The following is a 13,579-nucleotide window of genomic DNA, read 5'->3' on the forward strand; positions in this document are numbered from 1 at the left end:
GTACATTGGTAAGTTTCGCAGTAATCCACGGCGTACTTGAAACATAAACTTTGTAGGAATTATAAATACATCAGGAGACAGACCTTTTTACAATAACCAAATTTTGTTATCGTATTTTCTTGTCTGAAACTAAAAGAGAAACAATATCAACTCACTGCAAGGAATGTGTGTAGCTGATTGGTAACTGAAATGTCGGCACATACAGCAGCATACATACAAGTTGACGGCTGCGTCTAAGATTCGGTCCTAACATGTCTTAAATTCAACCAGTCCTAAATAAGATAAGAAAAATTATACACAGTGCAAATGTTTTAGCTGACACTCATCCTGTGGCCATCCGTTGTCCAGTTCCATGTGCAGTGAAAGCATTAATATAGGTTACCGTTGCCTTGATGTAAGAACAGCCAGTTATCACACCCCTTGAGGGCAAAACCATGGTCGCTGTCTTCCAGATTGTCCTGAGTAGTTGTTCTTGATTCAGTACAGGCGCCAACGATGTCAACATTAACTAGAAGAAATCAAACTCCAGATATTTATCACTCTTCTGATGATCAGTGACAGAAACAATATTAGCAGACTTTTCATTTGCTGGGGGAAGAGGTAATCTCTCGAAATCGACAGGCTTGGGGATCTCAGGAGGGGTGGCACAACGTATCAAAGCCCAGTTAACTCCTTCGAAGAATGGGTGTTGCTTTATCTCCGTTGCGCCTCTTTTATAGGCCAACCTACGCTGAGGCTCTTTTACGAGCAAACCCCTAATCAAATCCCTCGCAGCAAAACTGACAACTGGTGTTTCTGGAAACCTAAGGGGCTGTCCAACAACGTTGAAAAGTGTCGCTCGATTACCAGATCCTTTAAACGGAGTTTTACCAAACAGAAGCTCATATAGAAAGACCCCAAAAGTCCACCAGTCCACCGGACTTCCATGGCCTTCACCTTTGATGATCTCAGGTGCGAGATACTCATGAGTTCCAACAAATGACATTGATCGAGCATTTGTTGGTTCAGCAATCAGCTCAGGCAGTGGGCTCACTTGATTTCCAATTTCGGTTTTTAATTTTCTGTCTTTCTTGGATTTGCTAGAAAAGAGACGAGGAGAGAAGCATGCTGTCGGGACAACACATGATGGCTGAATGCAGGCCGGTTCAATGCATGCTGGCTGGGCACAGTACATGGAACTTTTGTGCTGAGGATCGGAAGCAGAGGAAGAGCTCTTTATGAGAGTTGGGCTGACAGAACATCGAAGTGAAAGATCAAAGTCGGAGAGCATTATATGTCCATCATCCCTAACAAGAACATTTTCAGGCTTAAGGTCACGGTAGACGATCCCAAGCATGTGAAGATACTCAAGAGCAAGCAGCACCTCTCCAACATAAAATCTGCCACAAGGAAATTAACGAAAGCAGTAAGTGTATTGAGCTAAAAAGACACACTCTTCAGCTTATTTCAGAAAATTTGCATGTAGACTAAACGAAGGAGGTTTACTGAAGTTTGAGTTCAATATTAGACATGGTTTGAAGATGTCTTACTTTGCTGCTTGTTCAGAAAAATATTTTCCTGGTTGTTTCTGTCTAAGTGTGTGTAGGTCTCCTCCAGGGCAGAACTCCATCACCAAACATGAGAACTTATCAGTCTCGAAATGGGTGTATAGAGTAGGAAGGAAGGGATGGTCCAGGGACTGTAATATCTCTCGTTCTGTCTGAGCACGAAGAAGCTTCTTGCGACCTGCTAAGGATGCCTTGTCCATAACTTTCATTGCAAAGTAACATTTGGTTCCACTCAGCTCAGCCAGATAAACACTCCCAATATCTCCACAACCTAATCTTTTCAGCAGCCTAAAATGGCTCAGGCCTAAGATGCCATCTCTGGCTCTCACAGCTTGGATGGCTTCCCATTGCACATCATTTGCTTTGTGAGGCTTGTTGACCATGCTACTAAAGTTGCTACAAGTACTCTCATCACTCACATCACTGCTTGTGCTTCCCCGACACATGCTGCTCTTTCCACTCTCAATGAAGTCATTGTAATCACCTATTTTGGCACTTCCGCTCATTTTTGCAAGACTTAGACTACTAACTCCATCACTAACCTTTGCATAAACTGAACTGTTCTTCACACTTCCCAGGCCAGATGATTTCTTTTCTTGATCAGTGGAAGTTTCCAGGGAGGTGCTTCTATGATGGACCTCAAGATCTTGAGTTGTAGATGCTTGCTCTGATCCAGTGGAAGAGATACTGGAGTCTGAGTTTCCCAACAACCTCAAAGGATCTTTAAGATTAGTTGGAGATCTGTTGGATTCATTATCTTCTTTAGACAGCACAGCAGTCACCTTAGCAGGTTCTGCTGATTGTTCAGGATTAACCAGCTTGAGCTCATCAGTCTTTGAGACCAGAGAAGGTAAACTTATGTTGATTACGTGCTGAACACCAATAGCTTTTTGTTGCACGCCTATGGGAGCTCCAGTATCCGTTTTTGAGGCCATCACAGAATCAATACACTTTGTTCAAGAAAGTTCCAACTAATAAGTTTTTCAGCAACAACTGCAATAGCTATGACGCCCATTATCAAGATTCAAACATTTCGTCCATCAACCCTGTCAAACCACAAGCCTGCCAGTTGGAAAACCATTCAGTCCACATAATCTCTCAACATAACTACAGAAAATGGTTGTTTGGATTCACATATCAAATTCACAATAATACTAAATCGCAAAATTAGTGTATCAATCAATGAGGAACAAATTCAGAGATTAAAATAGTCAAGCGTCTTCAACTGCAGTAAACTATCAAAGATAAAATTTCAAGAAAACCCAGAGACTAACCAAAAGCTCCACTGTAACTTTGTCAGATATGAAGAGGGCAAAATACCAAGAAAGGAAGCTAGAAAATAGACAGAGAGCGATGACACAAGCAAAGAACACCAGTCAATCACACAAATCCAGACATATACCTTTCTCCCACAAAAGAGGCTTCAATAAAGTAAAAAAATCAAGCCCACTCCCCGAAACACGAAAAGAAAAGCCTAGCAGATGAACTCCACACATGGAATCAAGGACCACCATGGAAAAGGCAATGAGTAGCAATTCTCTACAATGGCATGCAATTATTCTATAATGACAGAACAGTTCATCAGAAACACAATTCATGATGAAATTACCATAAAAATCAGATCTTGATCACAACCCCACAACCAAAAGAAAACCCCACCACAGATCCACAATCAGAGAGTGAACCGCACAGAATCTTGAAACCAAGGGACACGACGAACCCATCAAAAAACCCAAAGGATTGAGAAGGAAATAGGACAAAGGACCTCAATTTGCAACACACAAGTCTTCAGAAAACAGCTTTTTCAGTGAAAAAAGAGCACTGTGGAAGAGAGAAACTACTCCACGGCCCTGTTTCTGGTCGTTCGTTCTTGTACCCGTGAGGCTGTGCCAGCAGTTAACAAGTGGAGGAGAGAGAAAACGAAGATTAATGAAATTATTTTTAGATTCTTGAAAGTTTTACTATCATAAAATTGAGCAGATTGAGTTTCATTTTCGTGTTTTTGGTGTGTGTCTGTCCGCAATGGGTTAGCGAGTGATTCCCCAACCAAACGAGGTCTTAACTCAGAGCTTGATTTTACGATTCTTTGTAATATTTTTGTTTTTATAATAAGAAATAAATCATTAAAAAAAATCTTACCTTTACCATTGTAAAAATTAAGAGTATTTGTAAATAATACTTAATAAAAATTAAGACGGATAATTTTACAAATAAATTGTAAAAGTTTGTGAAAAAAAGAATTCTCATCAAATTTTTAATGATGTATGTATCGTATACTTTGTGATATAAATTATTTAAATAATATAATAAATTTAAATTAAATATATAATAAAAAGTCTGAAATTAATAATAGATAAGATATTTTGTTATATTGTTTCATTTGAATAAAAAAATAATAATATGCATTTTACTTGATAATTCATTTTCAAATAAAAAAATTATATATACGCTTCCTTATAACCTCAATTTTTTCAAATGCCCAACTCTATTATATCATTTACGCAGATGAACAAAAAGACGAGGAAAGGGGGCGAGAGGAAGAAGGCGGCAAGAGGGACTACCAAAGTTGGAGGAAGAAGGCAAGGAGGACGACGGGGGAAGGAAGAAGGCAACGGTGGCGGCCGCGAAGATGATGGATGGTTTTGTAATTTTATCATTTATCCAATTTTATTATTTTGGTTAAATAACTCAACCTAACAGTATTTAATATCGAGTTTTAACTCTAAACTCGAGCCCCTGTCCAGCTATGTAAATGGCCTACTAACTTGTATAATTAATCTTATTCAACATAATCAACTCAAGTAAACTGGATCGTATTGAATTATCTATAGAAGTTTGTTCTTTAAAATAATAAACTCACAAAAAAATTTATTTCTTCTGAGGTTCATAAAGTAAGTATTCGATTTTCGACTCGACTCGAAATAAATAAATACAATTATTATTAATATTTTTTATGTAAAAGAAAATTAAATTAATTTTAAAGGGTGGTTGTTGGTTAAATAAAAAGTTGGTTTGCTAATATCTAATAAATAAATAAAGAAAAATCTTGTTAAGGAAAATTGTGTCCCCTAACAAACACGACATTAGGTCATTAAGTTCCCCACTCAATAACGCTTTAATGGGACCAACTGTCTCAAAATGCTGCGGAATCTTTCACATCATCATTAAATACTAACCACCCACCTTAATCACCCTCGCTAATTAATCTCCACCAGCCCTCCTCACCAATACCTAACCTAACAATTCATTATGGATAATTATTTAGTATTAGACAACTTACACTTTTTTTAATTGACTGGGAAAATTATTTTGATAAAAAAAAAAAAAACAAACTTTTAGTGTTTATTTGAAATTAATCAATATAGTATACTTTTAAGTATAAATCATCAGTTATATATGCTAAATAAATATGGTAAATTATACTGGCATCCTCTAAAGTTAAGTTAAATTATACAAACACCCTCTATATTTTAAAAATTACAGCTACACCCCATGAGGGTGTTAGTGTAATGTCTTTTAGGTGATATCTGTATAAGTATTACATTTGAATAGTTGTAATTACAATTATTGCTTCAGGGGGTGTAGCTGTAATTTTGTAAAAGGTAGAGGCCGTTTGTATATTTTGACTTAAACTCAAAGAGTGTTAATGTAATTTATCCAAATAAATATACATATATATATATATATATCAAATATTAAAAATTTAAATTTGAAAATTTATTTTTTAACTAGAGAATCTTGGATAGGAGGGTAAATTTTTGGCAGTTGATCAAAGAATGATGTATATTTGTCATCTGAATTATAGTGTTTTTATGCTTTTTATTTTATATTTTTTTAATTACAGTTTGTCACCTAAAAAACATGAGAATTACATTTTGCTTTCTCGTACCAATTTTCAATGAAAAATTCTATCAAAGAATGATCACAAGCACTGCACGTGATATTTTAAGACAATTATATAAATCAGGTAAAATTCATTGTAGTCCCTCACATTTGATTTTAAATTTAAAATTATTCTTATTTTTTTAACTTACTTCATATTAGTCAATTCAAGCTCACAATTTTTATTTTTAATTTAAAAATTTGGTTCCTCACACATAAATTTAGAAATTATAACTGATGCGTGCAATTTTAACACAAGTTCAGAGTCTTTGGATCTTTGAGATGGTTTTGGGCCACTTGAGTAAAAATTCATGAGAAAAAAGGGGGAATTTATTTAAAAAATGCAGGAAAAAAATTAGAAAAATAAGGTGAATTGGAGGGATTTAGAAAAGTAAGTGGCACCGTGGTGGTGCCACAATTTTTATTTAAAAAAATTTATTTTTCTTTATGTCACCGCGGTGACATTGATTTTAAAAAAAAAAATTTAATGTGAACCGCGGTGACAATTTTTTTTTTTAAAAAAAAATAATTTCAAGTTTAATCAATCGTAAATAATGAATTTTTAGCACGACCACCGCACCTTTCGGCCGTCGATTCGCCGCCACCGGAGCGACCCACGATCACGGACCACCACCACTGGACTCGCCTCGACCTAACAGTTTTAACGAGACCAACCTAGTTCAATTTTATTAAATATTTGTTGAGATATGAAAATTTGAAAATTTTTCCGCCGAAAATTCGCGCTGAAACTGTTTGCTGCCATTTCTCCACCGTCAGGACGAATCACAGATTAAGACCATAGCCGTTCGAATCCTGTCGTCCAGACGATTCCAACAAGACCAGTCTTACTCAATTTTATCAAGTATTTATTTGTTCAATTAAAATACATATGTTTTAAAATAGTTATAATTTTATTAAATTCTATTTAATTAATTAATAATACTATTTATAATAATTAATTAATAATACTATTTATAACTAATTAGTAATACTATTTATAATTAATTAAATAGAATTTAATAAAATTATAAATATTTTAAAATATATATATTTTAATTGAACAAACAAAAAAAAAATGAATTTGGCAAACAGTTTCAGCGAATTTCGGGTGGAAAAATCTCCAAATTTTCAATTGTCAACAAATACTTGATGAAATTGAGCAAGACTGGTCTAAATAGTATTATTAATTAATTATAAATAGTATTATTAATTAATTATTTTTATAAATAATATTATTAATTAATTATTAATAGTATTATTAATTAATAAATAAATTTAATAAAATTATAACTATTTTAAAATATACGTGTTTTAATTGAACAAACAAATACTTGACGGAATTGAGCAAGACTGGTCTTGTTGGAATCGTCTGGACGACATGATTCGAACGGCTATGGTCTTAATATGTGATTCGTCCTGACGGTGGAGAAATGACAGCAAACAGCTTCAGCGCGAATTTTCAGCTGAAAAATTTTCAAATTTTCATATCTCAACAAATATTTAATAAAATTGAACTAGGTTGGTCTCGTTAGAACCGTTAGGTCGAGGCGAGTCCAGTGGTGGTTGTCCGTAATCGTGGGTCGCTCTGATGGCGGAGAATCGACGATCGAAAAGTGCGGTGGTCGTGCTAAAAAGTCATTATTTATGATTGATAAAACTTGAAATTGTTTGTGGGGAAATGTTTGTCTCATCAAGGGGAGTCGAACGGTATATTTGATGGTTGACAACTCGCCATGATGGTGCCGAAATTTTAACGAAAAGTTGGCAGCAATTCGTCGTGGAATAAAATAATATTTTTTTTTTAAAAAAAAAAATTGTCACCTTGATTTTGAACCGCGATAACACATTAAAAATTTTTTTTTCTCTAAAAACAATGTCACCGCGGTTAACCACCGCGGTGACATAGAGAAATTTTTTTTTTTAATAAAAATTAACTCACCATGGTGGCACTTACTTTTCTAAATCCCTCCAATTCACCTTACTTTTCTAATTTTTTTTTCCTGTATTTTTTAAATAAATTCCCCAGAAAAAAGAACTTGCAAAATAAAGGATTAGCAGTCCGATGCTTAAATTAGTCCCAAATTTAAGGATATATAAAAATAAAAAATGAATGATTAGGGCATATTAATGGTTTCTAATGGTCATCTTTTTTACTAATAGTGTGTCTTAATTGCTTTCCCTGTTTCGTTTTCCCTTCTTTTGTTACTTCCCTGTACGGTTCATATGCATTAGACATCCACTGAAAAGATTATGATACTGATTCACCAAGTTTTATCCTGATGTGGCTTTATTTTTATCTATGACAGATGCTGGACTACAATGTGGCTGGATGTATCATTTCTTTGAGCAACATGTCATGCTCCCAATATTAGATACGACTCATGTACGATGGATATTTCACCTTTCCAAGTATTCTGTACTAAACACTGAGATACTGTTTGCAGGAAAGTTAAACCGAGGGCTTTCAGTTGTTGATAGCTATGGTAAAGACATAACTGAAGATGATTGGGCTGGTGTATAGAATGGGTAGGTTAAAGATGATACTTGTTTGCTTGTTTAAGTTGCAAAAGTCTTTACCAATTGGAGATTCTTTTCTGCACTAGGATCTGACTTTATACATTGGACCGGCAGCTTCAGGCATATTTTCTTGTTCATGGATAATTCTCACACCCGGCGTGGTCAACCATGTTGGTTTGTGCTCAATATTATGGTCATAAGTTTTTTGGCTTTAAGCGCCTAGCCATTCACCTCGAATGAATGAATTTCATTCTAGGTTGGTATGATTGCTGTAAATGATGGGATCATGCTCCGAAACCACATTCCTAGAATTCTCAACAAGTCTTTCAGACAAAAGCCTTACTATGTTGATCTGCTGGATTTGTTGAACGAGGTATTATGACTGATCAGTAGTTAAGAATTTGGTTTCTTCCCGGCCCCTTGGATATTCTAACTACAGTATAATTTATCATGTTTCTAGGTGGAATTTCAAACTGCATCTGGACAGATGATAGATTTAATCACCACTGTTGAAGGAGAAAAAGATTTATCGAAATACTCGTTGCCACTGTGAGTGGAGAATTTTCAAAGTCTTGACACGAAATAAGGAACATATGTTCAACTGAAATGTAAATTGGCATTGATGCACTGTGTATGCATGACGATTTGACATGCTTAATTTCTGATTTTTCCTGTCGGTTGCTTGCCATTGGCTGCATCCATTCATTGGTTTTCCAGTCCAAGCCTTTCATGACCTGACCCTTTCATATGTGTTCTAACAGACTGGATTTATTTATTACCAGGAGCACTATGGAAAGGCAGATCCTGCCGATGTTGCAAAAGTTAAGGCCCTCTATAAAGACATTAATCTCCAAGGTGTGTATGCGGAGTACGAAAGAGGCTACGACAGACTAACACGTTGGGTGGATGCTCATCCCAGCAAAGCCGTGCAGGCCACTTGGGGCAAGATATACAATAGGCACAAGTAATGGTAAGAGGTGTCCTAAAATACAGGACCTAAGCAGAGAAATTGTGGGAACTGTATTCTACAATCTACATCGAGATAAAAAAGACTAAAGAATGTATAGTCATTTTTTTAGTAAAGGTCACTTATTTTATTATTTTTTATAAATATATTTATTGGTTTAGAAATATTTGTTAGTTTTGTGAAGATAAAAAGCTGTGGAAAAAATCATCGGAATATCCATTCTCAAATGAGAAATTACATGTATACCCTTCTTATAATCAGATACCCAATTTTGAATAAGAGAGGGCGATGGTAGGAAGTAGAGGGTGGGGAGCGGTGAAGATGATGGACAATTTTGTAATTTTATTCTTTTCTCTAATTTTACTATCTGCATTAAACAACTCAATCGTGTAGTATTTAATAACGGGCTCCTACCATGTAAATGACTTATTAGCTTCTATAATTACAACCTAATCAGCCCCCCACCATATGGAATTCTTTATAAAACTTTCTTTTCTAAATTCTTCCAATTTATTTGTATAGATAATAATCTTCACCTAATACCTTATACAAAAATATAATCTTTAAAACAATAAATTCAAAAGATTATCTTTTTCCAAATTAAGTATTCGATTTTCGTCTCCATCCCAAATGTATTAATACAATTACCATAAATTTCTTTTTGAATTTTAATAAATGAAAATGTTCTTAATATAAAAAATAAAGTAATTTTAAAAGGGTGGTGGTTAGTTGAATAAAAAGTTGGTTTGCGAATGTCTTTTTTGTGTGGAATAAATAATAAATAAAGAAAAATCTTGTCAAGGAAAACTGTGTCCCCTAACAAACACGACATTATGTCATTAAGTTCCCCACTGAATAACGTAAGGGACCAATTAGAAAACTTACATGTTTTTCTTACAGCAAATCTGGTAAACGAAATAGAAAGTTGTTCTCCATTCCCACACGTGAATGAAAATATTTAATTACGAAATCCAATTTCCCACCAACCCCCAATCAACTTCACACGTGTACAACATTCATTGGCTCCCAATGTCATTGAAATCACATGTGCCAATTCCCTTAATATCCTTTTCGGGTCCAACGTAATTGATTCTAAATCTCTATTTTTATTTGTATGTAATAAATAATATTTTATATTTATAAATTAATATATTTAAAATTAATACATAAATATATTATTATTTATTTATTTATTATATTAGTATGGCAAACCTCAGCGAGCAGCTCCCAAGACCTGAGTAAATGCATGCTGCTTTGTAGTACAAAAGCAGAGGGTACACCATACACCCCACCACACCTCACTCCTCCCCACCCCACCCCAACTCTTACTGCATACATACACTACAGTTCAAAAGAGACAAGAGAGGTGGCAATTGGCATCTCTTCTCTGTTCTCGCTCTGCCTGTCCCTCTGTTCCCTCTACTTCTCCGGCGAACATATGGCGAATCCGTCGGATCTGAGGACTGTGTTTCTTGGGGTGTATTCCGTGCTCAAATCGGACCTCTTGAATGACCCCGCTTTTGAATGGACTGATGCTTCTCGCCAATGGGTCGAGCGGGTTAGCTTGTTGATTTATTCTTCTTCTTTTCTTGTTTGCTTGCATATATGATGTATCGTATTCGTTTCTGCTTAATCTTGGAGTGTAAGAGACGGGCTGCTGAATTCTGCTCACAGTTTGAGTTCTATTTACTATTCTGATATGGGATTTGCATTGGATGCTCATTGTAATTTCTCCATCTGTCCAACGAAAGTGAATCATGGGACATATATTGGTGAATACTCAATTGATTAACCTATTTTTTAAGAGTCTAAACGTGCCTAGTCCGGGATTTGATAAGCGTTCTGCAAATATCTGGAGTTTCTGATGTTGTGTTCTTCCGAATTGTTGAAATGGATAATGTGGAGGAGATGAGCAGGTAAGAAAGAACAGCTCTTGCTTTTGGTATAAATAGAAGCAATAACTTAGACAGATAATGAGATAGATTTAGTAGTTCATAAAAGACTTTCTTGTTCCTTCTTGTTCAGAAATAATGGGCCTGTCTGGCTCAGATCAGTGTTGACTGTTGACAGACAGATTCAAGTGATTATAAAATTCCGCAACTTAGGTTAAATTTTTAGTGCCTGCGGGATTGGGCATTTTAATGGTTTCTAACGATCATCTTGTTTACTACTAGGCATCACAGTGTGTCTTAATTGCTTTCCACTGTTTCTTTTCCTCTTCTTTTGTTACTTCTCTATACTCTTCACATGCACTACACATCCTCTGAAAAGATTGTGATACTGATTCAAGAAGTCGTATCCATCATTTTTTAATTTGACTTTGTCTGTGTGCACGTAAATGTAACTTCACAACCACACATACAAATTGTTGAACTTCTACCACGATTTGAATTTGATATCATGTAATATAGAACATTGATAATGACATGTTGGCTAAAGTTACACAACACGCATAAGTTTGCTGCTCTTGTGGTTCCTGACGTGGCTTTATTTTTATCTATGACAGATGCTGGACTACAATGTGCCTGGAGGTATTATTTCTTTGAGCAACATTCATGTTCTAAATATTAGATACAACTCATGTATGATACTTTCACCTGCTGAAGTATTCTGTACTAAAGACTGAGTTACTGTTTGCAGGAAAGTTAAACCGAGGCCTTTCAGTTGTTGATAGCTATAAATTACTAAAAGAAGGTGAAGACTTAACTGAAGATGAGGTGTTCCTTGCTAGTGCATTGGGCTGGTGTATAGAATGGGTAGGTTAAAGATGATACTTCTTTACTTGTTTAAGTAGCAAAAGTCTTTTCCAGTTGGAGATTTTTTTCTGCACTAGGATCTGACTTTATACATTGTAATGGCAGCTTCAGGCATATTTTCTTGTTCTTGATGATATCATGGATAGTTCTCACACCCGGCGTGGTCAACCATGTTGGTTTAGAGTCCCCAAGGTTTGTGCTCAATGTTATGGTCATAAGCTTTTTGGCTTTAAGCCCCTAGCCATTCACCTTGAATGAATGAATTTCATTCTAGGTTGGTTTGATTGCTGTAAATGATGGGATCATGCTCCGAAACCACATTCCTAGAATTCTCAAGAAGCATTTCAGACAAAAGCCTTACTATGTTGACTTGCTGGATTTGTTCAACGAGGTATTATGACTGATCAGTAATAAAGAATTCGATTTCTTCCCCATTAGATATTCTAACTTCAGTATTTGTATGTTGCTAGGTGGAGTTTCAAACTGCTTCTGGACAGATGATAGATTTAATCACTACTATTGAAGGAGAAAAGGATTTATCGAAATACTCATTGCCACTGTGAGTGGAGAATTTTCAAAGTCTTGACTTCAACTGAAATATAAATTGTCCATCGATCAAGGTGTATGCATGACATTTGGACATGCATAATCTCTGAATTTGCCTGTTGGTTGCTTGCCATTGGCTCCATTCATTGGTTTTCCAGTCCAAGCCTTTCATGACCTGACCCTTTTCACTTGCAAATCCTGACATTTCAGTGGTTGCTATATGGTGCTTAGAACTTTTTAATTTTTCTTTCCAATTTTCTGGTCATAAGTTTTTCTGTTTTGAATATGCTGCAGTCACCGCCGCATTGTTCAGTACAAGACTGCCTATTACTCATTCTATCTTCCAGTGAGTGGGGACTAATTGTCATTATACATAATTCAAGATTGAGAGAAATGTGTTTTTCCAGCTCAAAATTTCTTATAATTATACAGGTTGCATGTGCGTTGCTCATGGCGGGCGAGAACCTAGAAAACCATGTACATGTGAAGGACGTGCTCATTGACATGGGAATCTACTTTCAAGTACAAGTGAGTTTATATCGCATCTCGATGTTAGTATTTATCTCAGCCATTATTTCTTGGTGCTACTGACTTTCTCGTTCGTTTAAAATTTGACATCTGCTCAGGACGACTACTTAGATTGTTTTGGCGATCCTGAAAAGATTGGAAAGGTCAGGTCCTGAACTTTGTTCCCCATTAGCTTCGTATTCTTAAACCTTGAGCATCCTGAATGGCTACTTTTAATAATTCATCCTTATCCATCAACAGATTGGAACGGATATTGAAGACTTCAAGTGTTCTTGGCTAGTCGTGAAAGCCCTGGAGCACTGCAACGAAGAACAAAAGAAAATTCTATTCGTAAGAACTAAGCCCCTCAGTATCTTCCCCCATTCTTCCAACCCTTTTCATATGTGTTCTAACACACTGGATACATTTATTACCAGGAGCACTATGGAAAGGCAGATCCTGCTGATGTTGCAAAAATTAAGGCCCTCTATAACGACATTAATCTCCAAGGTGTGTTTGCGGAATACGAAAGCAAGAGTTACAACAGACTAACGCGCTCGATCGATGCTCATCCCAGCAAAACTGTGCAGGCAGTCTTGAAGTCCTTCTTGGACAAGATATATAAGCGGCAGAAGTAATGGTAAGAGGTCCTAAAATACAGGACATAAGCAGAGGAATTGTTTTCTACTTGGAGAGAAAAAAAGACAAGTTTTCTATTTGTAATAGTAACCTTTTCCCCTTATAGCAACTTCCAGGGTATTGCTATTCTTTGATGAGAGTGTAAAACACGTTTTCGTGGCTATTATGATAAGAAACGTCTCCTGAACAAAGCCAATTGATTGAGTGAATCTTAGTCC

At 35.7% G+C, this 13,579-nt stretch overlaps 2 protein-coding genes and 1 pseudogene across 4 annotated transcripts; 2 read left to right on the forward strand and 1 right to left on the reverse strand.

The window, feature by feature from the left end:
• Nucleotides 1-155: 155 nt before the first annotated feature.
• Nucleotides 156-3,578, reverse strand: LOC105168058 (serine/threonine-protein kinase D6PK). Of its 3 annotated transcripts, none has more exons than XM_011087977.3 (3): nt 3,313-3,578; nt 1,530-2,609; nt 156-1,379 (listed from the first exon to the last, which is right to left on the reverse strand). In XM_011087977.3, exons 2-3 carry the CDS (start codon nt 2,480-2,482, stop codon nt 509-511), a joined length of 1,824 nt encoding a protein of 607 aa, XP_011086279.1. In that variant the 5' UTR covers nt 2,483-2,609; nt 3,313-3,578; the 3' UTR covers nt 156-508. The 3 variants fall into 3 exon arrangements, with proteins under 3 accessions (XP_011086279.1, XP_011086278.1, XP_088739803.1); XM_011087976.3 differs by having other exon boundaries at nt 3,157-3,578; XM_088883677.1 differs by lacking the exon at nt 3,313-3,578 and adding an exon at nt 2,950-3,132.
• A 4,157-nt stretch (nt 3,579-7,735) lies between these two features.
• LOC105168061 (farnesyl pyrophosphate synthase-like) lies at nt 7,736-8,499 on the forward strand (annotated as a pseudogene).
• Nucleotides 8,500-10,179: 1,680 nt separating this feature from the next.
• LOC105168062 (farnesyl pyrophosphate synthase) lies at nt 10,180-13,570 on the forward strand. The gene is made up of 11 exons (XM_011087981.3): nt 10,180-10,471; nt 11,420-11,444; nt 11,554-11,669; nt 11,775-11,861; nt 11,944-12,060; nt 12,140-12,228; nt 12,510-12,561; nt 12,648-12,743; nt 12,842-12,886; nt 12,984-13,073; nt 13,160-13,570. Exons 1-11 carry the CDS (start codon nt 10,352-10,354, stop codon nt 13,358-13,360), a joined length of 1,038 nt encoding a protein of 345 aa, XP_011086283.1. The 5' UTR covers nt 10,180-10,351; the 3' UTR covers nt 13,361-13,570.
• Nucleotides 13,571-13,579: the final 9 nt, after the last annotated feature.

The sequence above is a fragment of the Sesamum indicum genome, linkage group LG8, assembly GCF_026168435.1.
Source record: "Sesamum indicum cultivar Baizhima isolate 11 linkage group LG8, ASM2616843v1, whole genome shotgun sequence".
Classification (NCBI taxonomy): Eukaryota; Viridiplantae; Streptophyta; class Magnoliopsida; order Lamiales; family Pedaliaceae; genus Sesamum; species Sesamum indicum.